This window comes from Chelonia mydas, chromosome 3 (assembly GCF_015237465.2).
Source record: "Chelonia mydas isolate rCheMyd1 chromosome 3, rCheMyd1.pri.v2, whole genome shotgun sequence".
NCBI lineage: Eukaryota > Metazoa > Chordata > Testudines > Cheloniidae > Chelonia > Chelonia mydas.
In genome coordinates, this window is record NC_057851.1 from 79,462,174 (window position 1) to 79,485,010 (window position 22,837).

At 41.8% G+C, this 22,837-nt stretch overlaps 1 protein-coding gene across 2 annotated transcripts in view; it reads left to right on the forward strand.

Moving 5' to 3' along the window:
* LOC102931073 (sine oculis binding protein homolog) overlaps positions 1-22,460 on the forward strand; it is a 133,662-nt gene extending 111,202 nt beyond the window's left edge. The window contains exons 6-7 of one of the 2 annotated variants that reach the window (XM_043542749.1): positions 3,681-5,691; positions 22,409-22,459. In XM_043542749.1, the coding sequence (XP_043398684.1) occupies positions 3,681-5,633 (1,953 nt within the window). In that variant the 3' untranslated portion in view covers positions 5,634-5,691; positions 22,409-22,459. Of the gene's footprint in view, positions 1-3,680; positions 5,692-22,408 lie in introns of both variants that reach the window. The other variant, XM_043542750.1, reaches the window with a different exon arrangement.
* The last annotated feature ends 377 nt before the right edge of the window (positions 22,461-22,837 follow it).

Genomic DNA, 22,837 nt, shown 5'->3' on the forward strand with positions numbered 1-22,837 from the left:
TAGAGAATTTCTAAGCAGGATTTCTAAATATTTTAGCAGAGAAGAGAAAATATTTGTTTAGCTGCAGGTGCCATAGGAACCCATTGGAGACAAACAAATCAATACAGCAATAAAACACTGAAGTATTTCAGTGAACTCTTCAACTGATAACCAATACAATTAAACGATTAGAAAGATGCCAGGAGTTTTCTGCTGTATTTTTTCTTTTAATCTGTTTAGCCAAAGCCACTGAGCTCTTCAGTAGAAAGATAAAGAAGCTTTTTTTTTTTTAATCCCTTCCTATTTTTCTCAATTATTTCTTTGCCTACAGTCTTGAAGTCTTTAGGAGTAGATTGTCGCTTTACAATGTGCCCTGAAGAAGGGGCAGCACATAGCTACAGCATCCCAGGAGCAGACCAGAGAGGAGGTTGTGGCGTGGAGTCCTGTTTACTCCCTTGCTCCACTGGGTGGAGGGGGAAGTATTCTACTGCTGGTCTAGATCAGTAGCAGATTACAACCCCTCTGCATTAGCTCAGCTCTGCTGAAAAGTATGTTGGGAGTAGAGACAGAATCAATGTTCTCTTCATTGCCTGCGTATTCCTTACCTATCTGTGCAGGAGAGGGAGTAGCGCTCTTCCCATGCTATAGCCCATGGGGAGTATAGCCTGCCCAGGAGATTAAGGAGGCACCTTACTCCCTTATACCCAATTCTATAAATGGAATGTGAATACCATTTTGGCTAACTCTACATCAAAAATTACCTTGGGCCAAATATTGCCAGCGTTACTGAGGAAAAGCTTCTATTAACTTGAAGTGCAGACTCAGAGCCAAATTCTCTCTCCTTCCTGAAAAACTCTGAAAAAGCCAGAGAAGCCTCAGGTTCAGCTTGTGGGGTTTCACCGGATCATCCTGTTGGGGGACAGGGTTTGGCCCCATGGAGGCGGTGGGGGATTGCCTTACAAAGCCTTAGGTGTTCCAAGAGCCTCAAAGGCCTTGGGCACTGGAGCACATGCCCGATACTTGGCACTACTTCCCAGTCCCCATCTGCCCATTTGTCACTATCATTCCCTTAGCTCTTATGTGCTTTTCCATGGCAGCTACTCCCGTTTGGGGGTGAGGAACGCCCATCCCAGCGAAGGAATCAGTACACTGTAGGAATCCCAGCTGGTCTGAGGAAATGGGGATAATGACCTATGTTGAGTCCATCCCTCAGCTCTCTCTTGGCAGCTATCTACCCCTGTCACAGCTCCCCACCCCTGTCACAGCTCCCCATTCAGTACAAGGGATTTCTGGAGCTATGGGGAAATTGTGGTTTGTGCCCAGCTTTCTTTCTGCTTCAGAAAATTGCTCCATTTTGCAGGTATCCTCTGTGGGAATGTGAAGAGGGCAAAAAGTGACCCAGAGTTGGGCAGCATTTCACTACTTCTTATTACAATTAATAAAACCCAACAGTTCTTCCCCCTTAATACTTCCTATACAGTAGGAAGGAGTTCTGCTGTATTCACTGTGAGTACACATCATTTTACAGTCCTACAAAGGGTGCATCTTTCCAGCTAAGGCTTTTATGTTGGTGCTTTTGTTATGAATTTACCAGTTTATTTTGGAACTGTAGGACATTACATTTTTATTTTTCCAGCTCTGAAGGGATTGCCACATTTGTAAGGTTTGTAACGTGCAGTGAAACTCTCTTTCTTGTCTGGATCAATGCAGTGGAAATGAGAATGTAGAATGCATAGAGCATAACAAGCTACGTATGGCCAGATCCTCAGGTGGTGTAAATCAGTGTTGCGCTTTTGACTTCTATAGAACTACACTGGTTTATTCCGGATGACAATCTGGCCTATTGATTTCCAGACTTCAGAGGTGATTTAGTAGTCAAAGGATCATTTAGTTTAATACTTTTAAAAAATCTTTGAGTCAACATGAAAACCTCATGAGTGAATAAAAAGAGAGAGAGACAGTGCATAAGAGAAAGAGAGAAATGGTTAAAGGATAACCAAAGAGCTACATAGCTAAAAAAAATAGTATAACTAAATATATATATATATATATACACACACACACACTAAAATGTCATCACTGTTTATATTGAAAGAAAGCTGAGAGTTAAATGAGATGAGTAATCAAATGTCCGACATATGTTGTTTTGAATTGTTTATATGGCCAATAGTTATTAAAATTAATTATGTTTTTAAAGCTGCCATTTCACAGTGATATTCTTTTCTTTTATTTATATATATATATATATATATATATATATATATATATATATATATATAATGTAAAGACAGTCATCTTAAAAAAGCTGTTCGGAAAAGTAAGAATACACCCAATATAGTACTGTATTCTGACATGGTCAGAGGCTCAACATACTGATTATAGAGAGCGCTAAAGTCTCCGTGTATGGAATATTTTGAGAACTCAAGTAAATGACAAAAAATGGTGGGAGGGCTTGTGTATGTAACATTCTGTCAAAAAGTAAGGCACTGAAAAATCTGACATCTGTTTATCTGTTTATAGCTATGGCAAGATTACTCATATTAATTCTTGTTTAAAATGCCATATGAAGGAAAGGCATTTGTGCAAACAAGAGTCATATTTGAATTGTAGATCATGTCTTCACCATCTGTGAGAGCTGTTGGTGTTGCAAAATTAATGTGTTAATGAAATCACAATAATTTCTCTGAAGTAATGGATTCTGAAGCCTAGAATGACTATTTTTTGAACTTTGGTGTCTAGTGGTTTACAGTTGAGAAAGCCTTTCACAGCTTAATTAGTTCTGTATCCTTACTTAAAAAAAAAAAATTGGCAATGCCTTCACCACACCAGTCATAGCGCAGAAAGGAATAAAACGGAAAAAAGAAAAAGCCTGTAATACTAAGTTTTTGCTATAGTATTTGAAAAGTTGCTAAATAAGACTTCATCTGCCAAGAAGTTTTACACAAAGTGACTAGTGAAAAGAGTGGGCAAACAGCTCAGAAAATAATTCCAGCTTGTCGAAACATCACAAGTTGGGAATATCTGAACCTTACACAGATTTCACGACTGTTTCCAAGTTTCTATTTGGAACGCATAGCAAATGATGTATGGTGCTTTTGGTTTTTGATACCATTTAAAATACGTCTCCCTTTCCAACTTATTATTTAACACAGTTAATAATGTAAAACGTTACAAGGTGCTGTAGCTCAGCAGACGTTGTTTGCAGTCATTTTTGAGGAACTTTCTGGAATCCTTTTCAAATTGTTTCTTGATCGTATTTATCGTGTAGCAACTCAACATGTCAAAGAACATGTAGGTTATGTACCATCTAGGTACATAGCCACATACGTGTGCATGTGCACAGAGACACACATACACACAGATCTTCAGCTGGCTTAAGTTGTCATAGAAGCTACGTCTAAGAAGTCAGTGAAGCTATGCCAATTTACAGCAGCTGAGGATCTCCTCCACAGTATGTATATATAATATTTAATGTACTGTATAAGACAGAGTTAAGAATAGGAGGGCCATAAAAATTTGGGACATTTAGTTCAGTTATATTCTGACGTAAAAAAATGTAATTTTCACACAATGTTTCTAATTTGTCCCTGTTAGAAAAATAAATCAGATATTTAGAAAGCACTGAAAAATGACTATTAAAATTACACCAAAAAGAGAAGATCACTTTTCTTACCTGTTTTGATTTTGTTACTGTGTTGTAGGTATGTGACTGGTGTAAGCACATAAGACACACAAAAGAGTATCTGGATTTTGGGGACGGGGAACGAAGGCTTCAGTTCTGCAGTGCAAAATGTCTCAATCAGTACAAAATGGACATTTTCTACAAAGAGACACAGGCCAATCTTCCAGCTGGACTGTGCAGCACATTACATCCTCCAGTCGAAAATAAAGCAGAAGGTACTGGGGTACAGCTGCTGACTCCAGATTCTTGGAATATACCGCTAGCAGATGCTCGGAGAAAGGCCCCATCCCCAGTGTCTGCAGCTGGCCAAATTCAAGGCCCTGGACCATCAGCGTCTACCACTGCCTCTCCATCTGACACTGCCAACTGCTCTGTCACTAAAATCCCCACGCCAGTTCCCAAACCTATTCCCATGAATGAGAATCCAAATATTCCACCAGTTTCTGTTCAGCCACCTGCTAGCATTGTGCCTCCAATTGGTGTCCCACCTCGAAGTCCTCCCATGGTGATGACAAACCGGGGGCCAGTTCCTCTGCCCATATTCATGGAACAGCAAATTATGCAGCAAATCCGTCCACCATTTATTCGAGGGCCACCTCATCATGCCTCGAATCCTAATAGCCCTTTGTCCAATCCAATGATTCCTGGAATTGGTCCGCCACCAGGTGGTCCCAGAAATATAGGTCCCACCTCCAGCCCCATGCACAGGCCAATGCTATCACCTCATATTCATCCCCCAACAACACCTACCATGCCTGGCAATCCCCCAGGGTTACTACCGCCTCCCCCTCCCGGAGCTCCTTTACCTAGCCTTCCCTTTCCCCCTGTCAGCATGATGCCAAATGGTCCTATGCCTATGCCACAGATGATGAACTTTGGATTGCCATCTCTTGCCCCACTGGTGCCACCCCCAACCCTCTTAGTGCCATATCCTGTCATTGTTCCTTTGCCTGTACCTATCCCTATTCCAATTCCCATCCCTCACATCAATGATTCCAAGCCCCCCAATGGCTTCTCCAGCAATGGTGAAAACTTCATTCCAAGTACCTCCAGTGATGCAGCCGGGGCAAAGCCAACAAATAATTCTACGTCCCCTAGAGATTCAAAGCAAGGGCCTTCTAAATCCTCCGACTCGTCACCTAGCTGTTCGGGCCAGTCCTTAAATCAAGCTCAAGTGGTTCAGGAGCATAGTAGAAATGAAGTTGTTGATTTGACTGTGAGACCTAGTAGTCCAATGAACAATAAATTTAGTTTTTCCAGTGTACTACAGGGTCCACAGGATGGTGTGATAGACCTAACTGTAGGGCACAGGTCTAGGCTACACAATGTTATCCACAGGGCTTTACATGCTCAAGTTAAAGTTGAACGTGAACCTAACAGTGTTGTAAATTTGGCTTTGAGTAGCTCAGATAAAAGGAACTGCAGCAACTGCAGGGACAATTGCAGCCCAATTGAAACAAAAATGTTACCTTGCAGCCACCCAGCTCACTGTGGTCCTGTCTCACTGGCCTCTGGCACTTCAGGACTAGAAACTAGTGCAGCAGTTTGCAATGTCATTGTGAATGGCACAAAGAGCACAGAGGGTTCTAAGAACTCAGAACAATCCCCAGAGCAGAAAAAGCCTCAACCTCAAGAAGAGCCAGCAGTGAGTGAGTTGGAATCTGTTAAGGAGAACAACTGTGCATCAAACTGCCACCTAGAAGGAGAGGCTGGCAAGAAGATGGGGGAAGAGCCCCTCACTGGGGGAGACAAGCAAGACCCCAACCTTAACAACCCTGCAGATGAGGACCATGCATATGCTTTGCGGATGCTGCCCAAGACAGGTTGTGTGATCCAGCCTGTGCCAAAACCAGCAGAAAAGACTGCTATGGCACCATGTATAATCTCAACGCCAATACTCAGCACAGGGCCAGAGGATCTGGAGCCACCATTGAAAAGGAGGTGTCTCCGAATTCGAAATCAGAATAAGTAAAGGTTTGTGTAACCACTACTGCCTTCTGTGTGAATAGAATGAATATCAGTGTTTTCAGGTATGATTCACACTCATATGGATATGGCTTTTGTAAAACAAAGAGAGAGATTCCGATTTATTAACAAAAAAAGAGAAAATATTATTATTTATGTTTTTAATATTGTCTTTGTCTTGTATCATCTTTGTATCTGTCAGTCCTCCACCCATCGGCAGTGTCTTCAGCTTTGTGCTCACAGAACATTCCGCTATGGTGCTGGCTGTGAAGTTCTTGTGTTGTGTATGTCCGAACTCATGGATCTCTACCTATCACAAGTTCTAGGTCTGAGCAGTCAATCTGGTTTTAAATGTTTAACCCAATTGGGTACCGGCAAGTCATGTCCTCATGACCACAATGTTTAATTAGCGTCATTCCCCCTCAGCAGAGCAGACCAAGTCCACAGCTTGCTGCTAGTTCAGCGCATGATTACTCATTGTTTTGGTTAACCACAATCATATTACTCCAACCTGCGTTCAGAGTAACACACTGACTTCAAGCTGGCACTGGTGGAGTTAAAAGCAGTGTAGGCCCTGGCTATGTTCAAGAGTTCTTTCTTGAGTTTTGCTCCAGTGGGTATCTGTGCTTAGACCCCATCTCCCATTAGGGATCTTACCATTTTGTCTCAGGTTAATAGGCAGTGATGTTTATGTCCTGGTGGCCTCTAGGATGTAGAACTCCGCTCCCTTACAACCCAGACGCCTGTCTCAGTCCATCTCTCTCACTTTTAAAAGCATGTTAGCACTTTTTTTTCAAATTTATATTTTTTATTATGGTCCGTGACTGAGGCCAGAGGGCTCTACTGCAATATAAATAATAATAATTCCACCCCACTGAGGTGAAACAGTGATCCAGAGGCAAAAACGTTCTGTAACCTATTCCCTTCAACCCCCCCAATTCGCTGAGTCCTGGTGACAAAACAGTACCTTTATAAAATTAATACTTTAATGTATGTCTATTCTTGCTTCAAACGTGTGTGCGCAATGTAATTGCATTTCCCTTAGATACATGAGATTGGAGAGGTTCTTTAAGAAAAAAAGGAGAGTGGTGGGTGTTACAAGAACCCATTCAGAAATCAAATACTGATGATTTGCCGGATATGGCTTGGTGACATGCCAAATTTTATTACAATCTGTAGAGTATTCCATAACCTCCAGTAAATCATATTTTGTGCTGTCCATTGTAGTGCAGTAATGACTCACAGAAGTTGCCATTAACAGCTCAGTATCCATTAACAATTAACATGTTGTGGTATCTGGGATACTGCAATATTCCTCTATGCTCATAATAGAGAATAAGTGCACAATCACAGTCACTGGGATGTGATAAACGCTAACTTTTTATATGGGGACCACTGTATTTACTGTTCTTGCTCTTATACCCTTGAATACAGAATGAGCTCTCCCTTTGCTCACAAAGAGTTTTTTTCACTTATTTACTTATTTTAATGTCCACACTCGTTCAGTGAAATTGAACCCCTATCCTATGCTCAAGGCACACACTGACATTTAAAAATACACTTATTAAATAGACTACACCTGTAAGTTTCTTGGACCAATAATTAACGTATATAATAACCCAGAAGCTGAAAACATACTTAAGATCTTCCAGCCCCTCACAGCTAGGGAAAACAAATGGACCTTGCAGTATGCATATTATATTACCTTGCTATTAAAGCATCAAGATCTTTGTCGCAAACACTGCTGTGCTATGGTCAGAGCTCATATCATAGTAAATACTGTTCGAGCCAAACTGTATAATCATACACACAACTGTGCTTTACATCGGAACAGTGCTTTGATCTATAGGGAATACTGCTGTTTGACTATCTCCCTATTAATTATTATCAGGCTAACCCATGCCTGTTGCATTAATCCCATTTACCTCAATCCACAGTGTCTACACCATGTTTATACCTGAGCTCAATTCACTTTAGTTTAACATCAGTCAGACTACCGCATCTTCCACAGTTAGGCACTCTCAGCTCAGAAAGCTCTGGCTTCATTCAGATGTTTATCTGTTTGTGGTGCTGACACTATTGTATGTGACATAACTTTGCATATAATATTCCACACAGAAACTGGATAACCTGAGCTCAGACAGACAGCACCCAAAAGACACAAAAAGGAACATTCATGAGTCAGTTGTTGTTTCCCCCACTTCTTAAATTCATCGAGCATCAGCATGTCTAGCATTGAAAACTATCAGTCAATTACCGGAATGAATAATCATTTTCCTGTTCACAAAGATGTGTATATATAGTTTGGTATTTCTTTTTCTCAGGGTTTGTTTTGGATTGTTTTTGTCACTTATTTTACTGGTAGTTTTTCAGTTCCCAGGTGTCTACAGTGCCTCTAAGAGTTGTGTGTAATAGCACAGAAAATGGTTAATGGTCACCTGTGACTTAAAAGAAAAAAGTTGCACAAAAGAAATGCAAAGGCAGAATCGATCTGTATTTCCAAAGAAAGAGCATAGCCCCAAAATACCCTATAGAAGAAAATGATGTGAATAGTCACCTCACTCCAAATGACGCCATAGTCTCTGTGAAATGCCAGCGGGTGCAGTGTTTCTTTAGAGCATATACAGCTAACCCACACAAACCTGATATTGGTTTGAGATGAACCCTTGAAATGATTTGATTACTCAGCTTCACATAGAACCCAATGATGGGGCTAAACTCTCCTTTGCCACTGCAAATAAAAAGACAGCAATCCCAGGGGGGTGATGCCAGGTCTATGGCAGCTCCCCAGTCCCACTCTCCCGCCCCACGCTCCAGCGTCAAGAAGCCCCTCTATGAACATTCCACGGGGATGATGTTCTGTGGGTACAGAGTGGTTGAGCATGGAGAAACAAAACATTGTTGCCCAGCCTCTAACCCCAGGCTCCATGGGCAATCACTGAATATGTTACTGTTAATACCATCAACTTTAGCTTAATTCTTCCTCCTCGCTATGAATCCCGACTCCCCAGCAACAGATTACAGTGGGACTGGGGCTGCCCATGGCAGTCCAGCTCCTCCAGAAGGCATACTACCAAAGGCCTAGAGGATGCTGCTTCTGTGGCTATGGTTTAACTTGAATAGCACTGTTGCATTTAAGAGGAGGATAGGCCCCAAATATATTTGCAACCAACATCTTGAGCTTTGTTCTGATAGGTATCTGTGGGTGTGAACAGAAGGCAATTCTGAGGCACATGATCTCTGTGCTGATGACCCTAGCCACAAGCTCTTTTGCCCAACTCCCCTACCTGTTCCATGGTGAGGGTAGAGATAAGACCTACCTCCCTTGGCAATGGGATGAGGAAACTCCACACGTACAGACTCATGAACACATGGAGCTTCCCAGTCCCCGTGCAGGAATAAGCTACACAGGGAAGGATTTGGTCCCTCGTTTTTGATGACCTGGGCCCTGGCAGTTTAATTATTATGCTGGTCCCAGAATCTCATTAACTTGTTAGAAGAAACAGTCCTGAAAGTTCTCTCTCCCTCTGGCTCCCCTAATTGGGTAATCTGAAAGTATGTGACATAATATGTAACTTTTCCTGAATTTAGTTTCCTATCAAATTGTATTAATTGAGGAAAATGATCCAGATCCATCCATGATAGAGTTCTGGGCAGGCAGATAGAATGTGAGGAATAACAACATGGATGGCTGTAAAAAGGAATCAGTTCAAGTGTGACCTTTTTGGGCAAGTAGCCAGACTCTAGATTATATAATATACCAATTACTTGATTATTGGAAATGCTAATCAGCAACATAACCCTCCATATTAAAGTTTAGCCTCTCCATTAGGGTGTAGACTGTCAAGCTGGTCTAGCTTGATGCAATTCAAGAAACCAGCTAAAAACCCTCAGTGCCAGCTCCTCAGTGCAAGGCAGGCATGCAGCTCATGAGAGGAATATTTTGCTGGGTGTAATTGTTTCAAATTTGAATGGCGTGAGCTTTTTAAAATTAGCAGTGTTAGTGTTGGCCGCATGCACATAGTACATCCAGGCAGAATCATTTTAACCCTACAGTTTCAGTGTAAGTGGTTTTTAAGGTGAACAAGTTAAAATGCTATAGACCATTTGGCTTTCATATAATACTTCAGGTAAATTGAACTATAAAATTAAATGGCACACATGGCTACACTCAGAACTAGCTCCTACCTTTGTGTGTGTGTGTGTGTGTGTGTGTGTGCACGCAGGTGCAGAGGTGGGGGAAGCTGAGGTGGGGGCTTCTTACTCCGTGCAAGCAGAATAGCTTTGTAGCTCTACGGGGAGAGCTAAGAGCAGGCCAGCTACTGCACTAGCCCATGCACCTTGTCCCCATGGGCTCGCAGTCTGCTGAGTAGGTCATATGCTTAGTCCTGCAGCTGGCTAATGGCTATGTTGTGGTCATAATGACACACACAGTGTAGAATGCTTCTTTTCAGGGCCAAAGTCATATGTATCCCACTATGAAATCCCCTCCTCCCCCACTGGCCCAGCACAAGAAATCCTGCTGTGGGTTGTGGGAATCCTGAGACAGAGAACATATATATTAACCTTTCTGCTGTCTGACAGTTTTCTATGACGCCCTCACTGTAGCATCTCTGTGTATCTACCAGCATCCTGTTCTCCCCTCAATGCACTGACCATGATAGGATCGGGCCCTACATGTCAAACAAAAACATATTTTATGTGTTTAAATGGTTCCTGCTAGTTATCTTTGTTGACACAGCACTATAGGCCAGATTCACAGCTGGGGTAAACTGATGTATCTCCACAGGCAAAAGCTGTTCCAAAAATAACTCCTATACCTGACATCTTAGGAACCTGATTTTTAACAGTCGTTCTGGGGGAGACTGTTTACATTACAAACACGTACATGTTTGCCTGGAATTGAAGTTCAGCCCTCAAGAAATGCCTGATACTAACAGTGATCTTACATTCGTGAATCACCACGGCAGATAGCACTCAGATATATTAAATTAAAGGAGAGTTTCCCAGAGAAATGATTCTCTAAGTGGTGACGTACTTGGTACTAGATTTCAGTTCCCACATCTTAGACTGTCAGGCTTTGCGTCCACTAAATCAGCTTGCATGGGAGTAAAGTAGCAGACCACGGTCCAGACCCTCAGTTGTTGTAGATCAGCATAGATCTATTGAAGTCAAAAGGACCTATGCTGATTTATACCAGCTGAGGATCTGGTCCTTTTACTCTTCCACAGAATCGACTGCCATAGGCCACAATTTTCAAACATAAAACCATGCTCTTGAATCCATATTTAGCCATATATGTAAAAATAACCTGATTTCCAAAGGTGCCAAGCACCTGCACCTCCTTTCATACAAATTACAACTCCTCAGCTGGTGTAAACTGTCATCTCTCCTACTGAGCGAGAACAATTAACACAGGCGGGGGTTCTGGGCCATGGAGATTTAAGGCCACTTGTGATTTTCAAATATTTCATGACTGGGACCACTGACTTCAGTGGGGTTACCCCAAAGGTTACTTTGGTCGCTGCAGATGTAATTGTTCTCTGTGACCTTTCTGAGAAGGAGCTTATTTTAAAAAAACAAAACAAACACCACATTCAAAGCACACATTAAGCCGATATGACCCCATATGCACCACATGTGAAACGTGTGCATCCCATGAAAAGAGAAGAAAATCCATACTTCTTTTAGGAAAGAGAAAACCAATGACTTGATCCTGCAAACCCTTGCTCATGTGAGTAGGCCTTATTCAGATGGATTGTAAACAATAGGGTTACTCACATAAATGATTCTGATATCAGGCCCCAAAGAAAAACATTTTCAGACATTTAGGACCTGATTATCCTCCCTTTTACATCAATGTAAAGCAGAAGTAATTCCATTCAGTAGAGTTGGTGTAAAATGGATATGAAAGGAAAATCAAGCTCTTCATTTTGTCATTTACTCTTGTACTATTTGGATACAAGGTTTCTGTATCACAGGGAAAGTTTGGAAAAAATCACAGCTCATGCTCAAATGCAGAAATCAGAACAGGCAGCTGTTCTGAAATACATTTATGGATCTTTACCATAAGAACTGAAGGCTCTTGCAGAAACATCGTCAGAAATTATGAAGTTATTATTGCCTTCATATGCACGAGGAGAGACTAAAACAACGATTGAAAATGTCCATGCAAAAGTCCTGACCTATGGGGAGAGCGGGCCCTAGGAGCTCACATTATTAGGAGTGCCTCCCAAAAATCCTGAACTTGGGTTGAAAACCAGAAGAAACAGTTGTGCAAGAGATGGACATAATTAAACATAGAGCACTAGGATTTAGGAAATTCCATTTTAAAATGCAAATGCATATAAAAAGCAAATAGAAGATTCATGTGAAGTAGCAATAATGTCTTCCCAGATTTCTGGCCTGGAAGGTCTTGAACTAATTGTGACAGAGCCCCATTTACGTCTAAACTGCCAGGTGACTGTCCTTGTCTATCGTTAGACCCCATCCCGCAAAGAATTAAAGTTAAACACATTCTTAACTGCGTTACCAGATTGAAGCCTTGCGACTCCGTTGTGCTCCGCATTGTACATCAGGTCATTTATATTCTTTTGATAGTGAACTATGTTATACTCACATGAAAAGGGCCTAGTGTTGGGAGTGTATTTGCTGATCCCATGAAAGCAACAAATCAAGTAAACATGGAATCTGTACAGAGCCAGCAAATCTAAAACATTTTGCTTCCAAAAAAAAAAAAAAAGCATATTAAATCTATGGACTTCATCCTGCGAGAGGCTGAGCACCCTCAACTCCCGCTGCCTCCTGTGAGAGTGGAGGGTGCTCAGCAGTTTACAAGAGTAGGCCCCATCTCAGTCTCATTTGCATGGATTTGCTTCCCCAGACATATTTTTGGTATTTGAAAAGAATGGTATTCCTGTACAACATGTGTCTCAATTTGTAATAATATCCTTCCTGCAGCTGGTTTAGTTTTCCAAGTGTTTCTAAAATGTTACTGTCTTAAATTTGAGCCAACCTACAACAACAAATTATCTAGACGCAAAGTGGCTGAACTGCATTTGTTGGAAGAACAGCCCCCCCCACCCCCCCGCTACATGTCATCTTCCAGTCCTTGTTTTGGACATTCAAACTGTGTAATATAATCATCCTCTATGGAAGCCTATTTTTTTTTAAAGTTGTGGAGATTGGGTGGTGTAGAAGGAAACAACTCTCTGGTTCAGATTTCTTTGCAAAGTTCTGCAGCCCATCAACAACGTATTGATATTTTAAACCTATGTTTAAAGCAATTTTCAGCTATTTATTTGGAGCCCTTGTGGCTAAATGTAAATCTTAATATTATTATGATTTATTGCGTGCTCATGCTTCAAATATTTATATGCTTTTATGATCCACTTGAGCTGCCCTTTTTAAGTACTTTATCCAAAAACCCCTTTCCCACAGGAATGCTGTAATCTAGTGATGTCCGAATACTGATACAGAAGAAGAGGTACATGATGAGGTCACTACAGACTTGAATGCTGTCCCCTACTTTCTTAGTTCAATTAAGATGCAAATTTTCCATTATACAGCAGTAGTTTACCAATTACTGCTGAACCAGCGATAAAAATATTGTCTCTATATTTGTAGAAAAGTTTAAACAGCAAACTCTGCAACAATTACTGCTAGTTTAAACTGTTACCAATAAATCACAAGGGACACTCTAAAGCTGCTGGCACTGCACCTGTAAAATGTTCCAGCTACAAGTTATTTGCTCCATACATTCTTGATTGTTATGCCCTCCTCTACCATAATCTGCAAGAGTTTTTGGCTACTTGAGACCCTATCCTGCACCCATTAAACTAGATAAATCTAATTCTATTCTCAGGATTTGATCCTGCATGACTGAAATGAATCAGAGCTTTACTGACATTAGTGGGAGATGGACCAGGCCCTTACATTGGTATAAATCAGGAAAAACTCCACTAAAGTCAGTGTAAAACCAGAGAGAGATCAGAATCAGGCCCCGTGGTTGCAGCCTCAGGGTCTTGACTACAATGGGGCTGATTCCTCAAACGCTTGCCTGCGGGAGTAGGCCTTACACAGACAAGTAGTCCCATTGGCTTCACGGTGGCAACAATTTGCAGGATCAGGACCCAACAGTCTTTGTTGAAGCTGCTGTATTTTAATTTGCGTATTTAATATTAAGAAATCCAAAACATTAGTTTTTTAAAATGTCTCTTTTAATATAACCCAAGATCTTATAATTTGTGTAAATGGAGTCAGAATAGGTAACATTTGTACAGAAGCAGTAAACAAGTCAACACACACGGAACACTTCTGTAGGACTTTTCAAGCATTAACTAAGGAGCCCTCACAACAGCCCAGCAAGATAGCTCAGTATTATTTCCCCCATTTTACAGACAGGGAATCTGAAGCAGAGGGGCAGATTCTGATCTCATTTACACTGCTGTGACTTGACTGTCTTCACTCCCACCTACCAGCTTCTGTGCCACTCCATGTGTAATATTTTATGCAAATAAGCTAGAGGCAGCTGACATATTTGCAAATAATTTACATATGACCCTAAACTTCAATTTACAGTCAACACACCCATCCCTGAGCATGGGGCAGGGCGCTGCGTGCACAAACCTTGGAGGTGTCACGTGTATGGGTGTGTGCTCGAGTGGACTTGGGCAGGGACCTTAGTGGGGATGTCTGCGGGGCAGCTGGGGCACTCTCTAGCCCCTTCTCCTCACCTTCTGCCTGCTGCTGTCTCTTGCTGCTGCTGCCAGCTGCTCCTCCTTGCTCCTTTCCGACTTGGCTCCAGCAGGGAAAACACCCTGATGGGAGGCAGAGAGTCAGCGTGCTCAGCCCTGGCGCCACAGCAGCTCCTGGAGGCCAAAACTGGCAATAACAGGCCAGTCCTGCTGAACGCATAAGGTTTCAGCAGAGCTGGGGGAACGCTCCACATTGCTGCCAAATGTGGCAGGGTTGCGACAGAAGCGTGACTCTTGGCAGCCTTGCTTCAGTGCTGTGACATCAAACATCTCCGTGTAAACGAGAACAGAGCCTGGCCCAAACAGGTTAAGTGATTTGCCAGAGGCCCCAGAATGAGTCATTCTTACAGCGGAGATTAGAAGTGCAGAGTTTGTCTGCTCTTACCATGGCCTAGCTTTTATGCTACTGGCTTATGTGTCTCTCAGTGTCACCAGAGTATAAACCAGTGGGCCCCCTTTTCAGCGATCAGTGGGAGATGGGGAGTGGGGAGGCCACAAATGCTGATTTTTTAAAAGTAAAACTGAAAATGTTGTGGAGCTTCATTAATCTTTTGATCATTATCTGCAGAGTGTTAAAATCTGAAAGACTTTAAAACGTGTGTGAAATTACACAAAAATGGTATTAAATGAGAATTGGCTAAGAGGAAAAGATTTTGCTTGTTTGTAGGAGACAGGGTTATTAATGTAAGAGGGTAGGAACACAAATTGTTATATGGAGTGGATTTGCCTCAGCACAAAGAACTTATGTAGGGCCCTACGCACTGTTAAACTCTGTTTTAAGGATTTAAGTGAGACACGGGAATGGGATGAATTTTACCCTAGGAGTGCACCAAGGAATGAACAACAACTGTAAGGAGGGGGCGGGATGGGGACATCAGACATAAGCAACAATAATTTTTGAACTAGCCATAGTTCATCTATATTGATAGAAGTAGGTAGTAATGAATATAAGTGTAAATCAGAAGTTAGGAATTGTGGAAAATTGAATAAGGGAAGCAAAGGGACGCAAGAAGAAATCTATGGCCAGCAGAGTTAAGGACATTAAGGAGTTTTTAAAGTATATTAGGAAAAAAAAATCCTAACAATAGTATTGGTCCATGGGAAAATAATAGAGTTATCCATAATAATGCAGAAAAGACAGAAGTGTTCAATAAATATTTCTGTTCTGTATTTGGGAAAAAATAGATGATCTGCTCTTATCATATGATAACACTCTTTCCGTTCCGCTAGTATCTCAGAAGGATGTTAAACGGAAGCTACTAAAATTAGACATATTTAAATCAACAGGTCTAGATAACTTGCGTCAAGAATGTGAAAAAAAAAAAAGAAGGCAGATGAGTTCACTGGACCATTAATGTGAATTTTCAGTAAGTCTTGGAACTCTGGGGAAGTTCCAGAAGACTGGAAGTTAATGTTGTGCCAATATTTAAAAAGGGTAAACACAATGACCTAGATAATTACAGGCCTGTGAGGCTGACATTGATCCCAGGAAACGTAACGGACAGGCTTATATGGGACTCGATTAATAAAGAATTAAAGGAGGGTAATATAATGAATTCCAGTCAACGTGGGTTTATAGAAAATAGATCCTGTCAAACTAACTTTATATCTTTTTTTGATGAGATTATAAGTTTTGTTGATAAAGGTAATAGAGTTGTATAATAGACGTCTGTAGGGCATTTAACTTGATACTGCATGCCATTTTGATTTAAAAAACTAGAAAGATATAAGCAAACACGGCACACATTAACTGGATTAAAAATTAGCTAAATGATAGGTCTCAACATATAATTGTAAACCGGGAATCATCATTGAAAGGGTATGTTTCCTGTGAGGTCCTGCAGGGATCAGTTCTTGGCCCTATGACATTTAACATTTTTATTAACATCCTAGAAGAAAAAATAAAATCATCACTAATACAGTTTGCAGATGACACAAAAACTGGAGGAATGGTAAATAATTTAGAGAACAGGTCACTGATAAAGAGCGATCTGGATTATTTGGTAAGCTGGGAGCAAGCAAGCAATATGCATTTTAATATGGCTAAATGTAAATGTATAAATCTAGCAACAAAGAATGTAGGCCATACTTATGCAATGGGGGACTCCATCCTGGGAAGCAGGGACTGTGAAAAAGATCTGGGGGTCTTGGTGGATACTCAGCTGAAAATGAGCTCCCAGTGTGAGACTGTGGCCAACAAGGCAAACGTAGTCCTTGGATGCATCAACAGGGGAATCTTGAGTAGGAATAGAGAGGTCATTCTACCTCTGTATTGGGCACTGGTGCAACTGCTGCTGGAATACTGTATTCAGTTCTGGTGACCAGAATTCAAGAAGGATGTTGATAAATTGGAGAGGGTTCAGAGAAGAGCCATAAGAATGATTAAAGGATTAGAAAACCTGCCTTATAGTGATAGACTCAAAGAGCTCGATCCAGTTAGTTTAACAAAGAGAGGGCTAAGAGGTAACTTGATTACAGTCTGGAAGTTGAAACGAGATAAATTCAGACGGGAAATAAGACCATAATTCTTTAACAGTCAGAGTAATTAACTGTTGGAACAATTTATCATGGTGGATTCTCCATCACTGACGATTTTTTTAATTAGGATTGGGTGTTTTTCTAAAAGATCTGCTTTAGGAGTTATTTTTGGGAAGTTCGAAGGCCTGTGTTATACAGGAGTTCAGACTAGATGATCACAATGATTGCATATGCCCTTGGAATCTATGAATCTTGGCTGAAATCTGTGTATCTGCTCTCCTGATCTTAATAACACAAAACCATGAGGGAGCGCAGAAGTGAAAAGAAATGCACTTCAGCAAGAGCAGGCAAGAAACTGATCGCTGATGTTAAAAATGTTTTAAGTTTAAAAAATAATTGCTCCCTGCCAGGGCACTGCAGGCTGCCCAATGGACCCAATCTCAGCAGTTCTGGAAAATAAAATGCAGTCCTAAATAGGAAGCAGAAATGCCCTGCCCCATGGATGTGGACCAAATTAAAAAATAATAACCTAAAGCTGACCCAGAACATGTTATGGCGTGACAGTCACACCATACCCAACCCCCACTCCATGGAACCAAACACAGGGCCAATTTCTGCTCACTAATGCACACATGTGAATCTGTTCTCATTGGCTTTAAAGGAGAGCTACATATGCATTCAGGGCTCAATATTTATGAAGGTCCCATTGTGCTTGGGGCCGCATGTGTGTAGGCTATAAGGGGGAGAAGAGATTCCATTTATCCTCTCCGTATGTTCCCTTACCTCACCTGGAGCTGGGAGCCATGTACATAACATCCATACAGTGTGGTCCTATCTGTCGTTGTGTTGCAGTAGTCACAGCTGCTCATTAGAACCGTCTCAGAGCAAAAACCAAAGCAATAAAAAAGGGTAGCAAGTGCTATTGCTAGGTAAACAAATGTTCAAAAGTTACCACAGATTTTGAGTGCCTCCATTTTTCGATATTCAGCTTGCTTTTCAAAGGTGCCAAAGACCCACAAAATTCCCATAGCAGCATATCGTTATTCAGCTTTGAGGTGCTATTCAGCACATGACCTGACAGTGTAGAAAAGAGATGAGCCTCCATCTCAACTCTCCTTTCTTTGGGTGGGGTGAGGGGCTCAGAGCAAGATGCTGTTGTTCATCCTGCACCTGCCCCCAGCCTCTTCTTTTCACAGAGCAACATGTGTGACTTTTTTGGCAAAATATTCCAATTTTTTTTCTTCCCTCTCCTTTACCTGTTGTGTCCCTGGTTTTATCTGCTCTTCCTTTCCCTCTTTTGTTTGGTAGGGATTTCTCCTCCTTATTCTTGGACTGTAGTTCCTGTATGAAAGGTGTGAAGCGCAGGAGTGCTGTTAAGAGTGGCCAATGGTCTCACCTGGCAGCTCTGCTGTTACCTTTGGCACCTGTGGGTGGGATTTCTCTCCTATTGCTCTTCCATAGGACTTGCTCCCTGATAAATTTGGAAGAACTGCAACCACTGCCTCCTGTTAACTCTCAAGTTCCTGTCCAGAGTGAGGGACTCTGTGGGTTTTATTTGCTCCATTTTTGCCAGTGATTTAGTTGACTTTTGACATACAGGAGTACTAGTAAAAGTCTCAGCTGTATTTCTTGGCTCTAATCACCTGACAAGGGTCAGGCGAATAGCCTTGTCAGATGGCAGCAGCCGATATTTACAAATTCCAGTGGCTAATTTAACAGTATATCCTAGTCCAAATGGATAGACTAAATTAGGTTAGAGAAAAAGGTCCAGAGTTAGACCTAGTTTAACCTGGTGCAATTTCACTGAAGGCTTTTCTAGGAATAGGTGCAGATCTTAGACAGAGAAGCAATAGTTAGCAGTTGGCATCCTTTCTCCTATTCTTTCCCAGTTTCTCCCAGAAAGTTCTTCCCTAAATATAAAATTGACAGAGACCATTGCATTATCTACAGGCGAACTCCAATGTATCTGTATGACAATTCAATATCACAGTTGCCTTACGACAATACTATCTCTAGCCCTGCTCGGCCACACAGAGTAAGTCCCACGCATCCCTGTTTGGATTTTTAAGGTCTGTACAGGTTAGAGCTCCAACTGCCGGGAGTGGGAGGCTAGGGGCTGCATATCTGACCCATTGTTAACAAAAGACCCAGAGTTTGCAGGACATGAATGAAAAAAAAAATACCCTTGAAGTTAATGGGAGTTTGTCGTGGTAAGAACTGTGTAAGGAACTCTGAATTTGAGCCCAGCTAACTTTCTCCTTGGGTCCCCTCTGAAATAAAATGTCAGAGCTCTGTGTGCAGAAATGCTTCCCCCAGCTTTAGTGATGTGGTGCCTTTTCTATAATGTCATGGAGAGGAAAGATAAATCACTCACTGTTCAAAGGGGAAGGTTTTAATGGTAAAGCTTGAACTACTTGGAGAGTTGCTAAAAAGCACTGAGCTATTACAAATAACAGATGACCCCAGCGAGTTTACAGGGCTGAACATGCTCCCATGCCTGCGTCAGCTGCACTCTTGTGGTTATGACCTCAGCAGAGCCTCCCTGAGAAAATTATGGGCTTGCCTTCGCCCTGGGGCCATTTATGAACCAGGCATCTTCTGGCGCATCAACAGCTTTCATGTTCATTGCCTGGTTGAATTAAGTACTGTGTTAAAAGACGGAAAACTCCGCCAGCCCACATCAATGATCACCCGGGACTAAGCCTAATGCTCAGTCGCCATATTGTTTCTGAACAATTTGATGCTGCGGTTGGAGTTGAAGACTGAAAAAAGTAAGAATGACAAAAATTGTTTTCCGTTAGTGTTTTATACCCTCTCGCTATGCATATAGGTGTGTAGTGTTTTATATCACAGAGCTCTCAGCTCAAGGGTCTAAGATGATCACAAACTCTATTGTAACTGACTCTGCTTAGGCTGACAGCAGGGTATGAACCCAGGAGGACCTTCAGTGCTCAAAGCATGAGTCTCTACTGCTTGAGGTAAAGGGCTATAGCTTCATTAATTAGAGGCAGTAGTTGATCCATAAACCTCTTATGTGGATTGGCCACTAGACAGGACAAACTCCTCACTCTGCTAGTCTGGGTTACAGTATTATGCAAGGAGTTTTATCTTCTACCTCTCCTGCATGCCTATTCCCTACCTGTAACTTCATCTCAAAGACTATAAAAGTAAATAAGCTACTGTGTATTTTCTTAATTCTGTAAAACAGTCCCTATGCTTTGGGTGCACACGGAGACCATCTTATGGCTTGGACTCCATTATTCTCTAAAACCTTAGAGGGAAATCCTGAAGCATATTATCAGTCTCAGTTTGTGCACTGGGCAACATTTTCCTCCTCAGTCCACTTTGTTGTTCCCTTACCTGCAGTGTGAATTTCTCTGATACCCTATGTCTCTGTACTTATGTCCCATGCACAACTTCTGTTGTCCTCATGGCAAAGAGTGGAAGAACCATAAAGCATATTCAGGGCTGCCACAGAGCATGGTGCCAGCAGAGCTGCCCAGGTCATGGGGGCACTACAGCTAGTGGGAGGTTTAATATGCATATTTCAATGCCACATGGTTGGGAGAGTGAGCAGCAGCTAGAGATCTCTGTGATGATAACTGAGCCCCTTGGGAAATGGGAGGTATCTCCCTGTTTGGTGCAACGCTGGGCTACATCACTGCTCCCTGCCCTTCCGTTGATAGGTAATTTTGACCCACCGTTCCCCTAATTCCCTCCATAAACACTTCTGCATACACTGTCTGCTCCCCTATTCTATGCCTCCACCCTACTCTCATGGAAACGAACTCACTTCATCCTCAGCTGGCATGGCATTTGCATGGGGTGGGGTTATATGGGGGAGAGAAAGTATCATGCTGCATCTTGGGGCTTTCAGCTGGGAGCAATCACATGGCTTTGCAAGGGGCCATGCATTTGCCTGAGTCAGCCCTGTTTATATAATAGTATAACTGAAGAGGTTGGCAGAAGGGCATTCTAGGTGAGAAACCTGGGTTCTGGCCCTCTCTTCTGCCTGTTCACCAGAGCCTGGAGTTGCTGATCTTCAGGACACATGGTCAGGCACTCCTCTGGGAAGACTGAGTGAGGAGGGAGCGGGGGGTCATCGAGAAATCTGTCATGCAGGGTATGATGGAGGCAGGGTGATGAGAAGGTTTTCTGGGCACGGTGCAGATTTGTTAAACTTGCTCTAATATTCTTTATTAAGGTGTGTGTTTTAAAACCTTCTAATGTGCTTAGAGTACAAGTGCACAGTAAGCCTAATTACATGAATAAGCAACCAAACTCTAACGTTGGTGTCCAGGATGAGTTGTTCACCTATAACTGCTGAGTCCAGTTCTCCACAGTAAGCTCGATGTTTCACTCAGAAATAAAAACAACTACGATATATGAGAAAACCCCATCTCTTAGTTAGGGTTTGGTAATTTAACCCCCTTCCTCTTAGGTTGCAGTACAGACCCAAATGCTCTGCCACTCAGAGGGAAGATATGGAAAGACACGTTTGGCATGATCCATGACTTTAATATACTGAAGCTAAACATTGTATTCAGACAGTTTTTTTTTTAAATTGTGATAGCTTAAAAAAGGGGAGAAGGTCTAATTACTGGGAGACAACCAGTAGTACAGTAAAACCTTAGAGTTATAGGAATGGAGATTATTCATAACTCTGAACAAAACTTTATAGTTGTTCTTTGAAAAGTTTATAGCTGAACACTGACTTAATACAGCTTTGGAACTTTACTATGCAGAAGAAAAATGCTGCTTTTGACCATCTAAATTTAAATGAAACAAGCACAGAAACAGTTTCCTTATCTTGTCAAATATTTTTTTAAACTTTCCCTTTATTTTTTTAGTTAACGTTTAACACAGTATTATGCTGTATTTGATTTTTTTTTTTTTTTTTTTTTTTTTTTGTCTCTGCTCCTGCCTGATTGCATACTTCTGGTTCCAAATGAGGTGTGTAGTTGACTGGTCAGTTTGTAACTCCGGTGTTTGTAATTCTGAGGTTCTACTGATAGTTAAAACAAGCAAATGAGAGGTAGAAGATATGTGCTGTCTTCCCAATGCTACCGTTATTCCTGGCACTGTGGGATCCTGGGCAAATCAAATATCCTCCTTGGCTCAGTCCTTCTATCTGTTTAGTGGAGATAATGATACATATACTCTTGTAAAGTACTTTGAGATCCATAGGTGAAGAGCACTGGATAACTGCAAGAGGTTATTACTCACCTTTGATCTGCTAGACTAAAAGGGGGGAGGCAAAAAGTATTAATTATGATTGTATCTCTCTCTAGCTTGTTCTAAGGAGCATTCCTCCATGTTCTAATATACTTCCACCAATCTTGCTGCAAAGGAGGCTTTGCTGACTTCTCCATGTACTCACAGCCCTGGTAGTATCAGGCAGACATACCTGAGGATGAAGCAGTGAAACCGGTGTCCTTACCTAAGCTGCCCTCAGAGCTTTAAGCTGCGTTCCCAAGTTTGTGCACACATTCCCTGCAATGAATCATCCCCAACGCTTTCTGACCAGCTCCTCTTGTCTGTTTTACAGGAATGCTCACTGACAGGGTACCTTGCATGGAGAAAGGGAGCAGAGCAAACCATGTCACTTCACCGAATGATGCCAGCTGGGCCGCTCACCACCCCGTCTGGCTAAAAGTCAAACAAATAAATCAGCTTCCTGTCATTAAGTCTCTCAGAGGAAGCCTCAGTCCCACGGGTGCCTTTGGCCCAGAAGATAGCCTATCATGGACCGACGCAATGTGCTTCACATTCCCACTACCACCTCCTCTTCTCCTCGGAGGAACATGTTTTCCTCTTGGTTTCTTGCTGGGGAATTTTTCCCTCTGGTTTCAAAAACCACCCGGACCAATGTAGGTACTTTTCCCTCTCTGATTTCAAGATTCAGATATTTGAGACTGGACAATGATATGGATTTTTTTTTTTTCAAAAACTGCTGTGGTTTTGCTGCTACACTAAG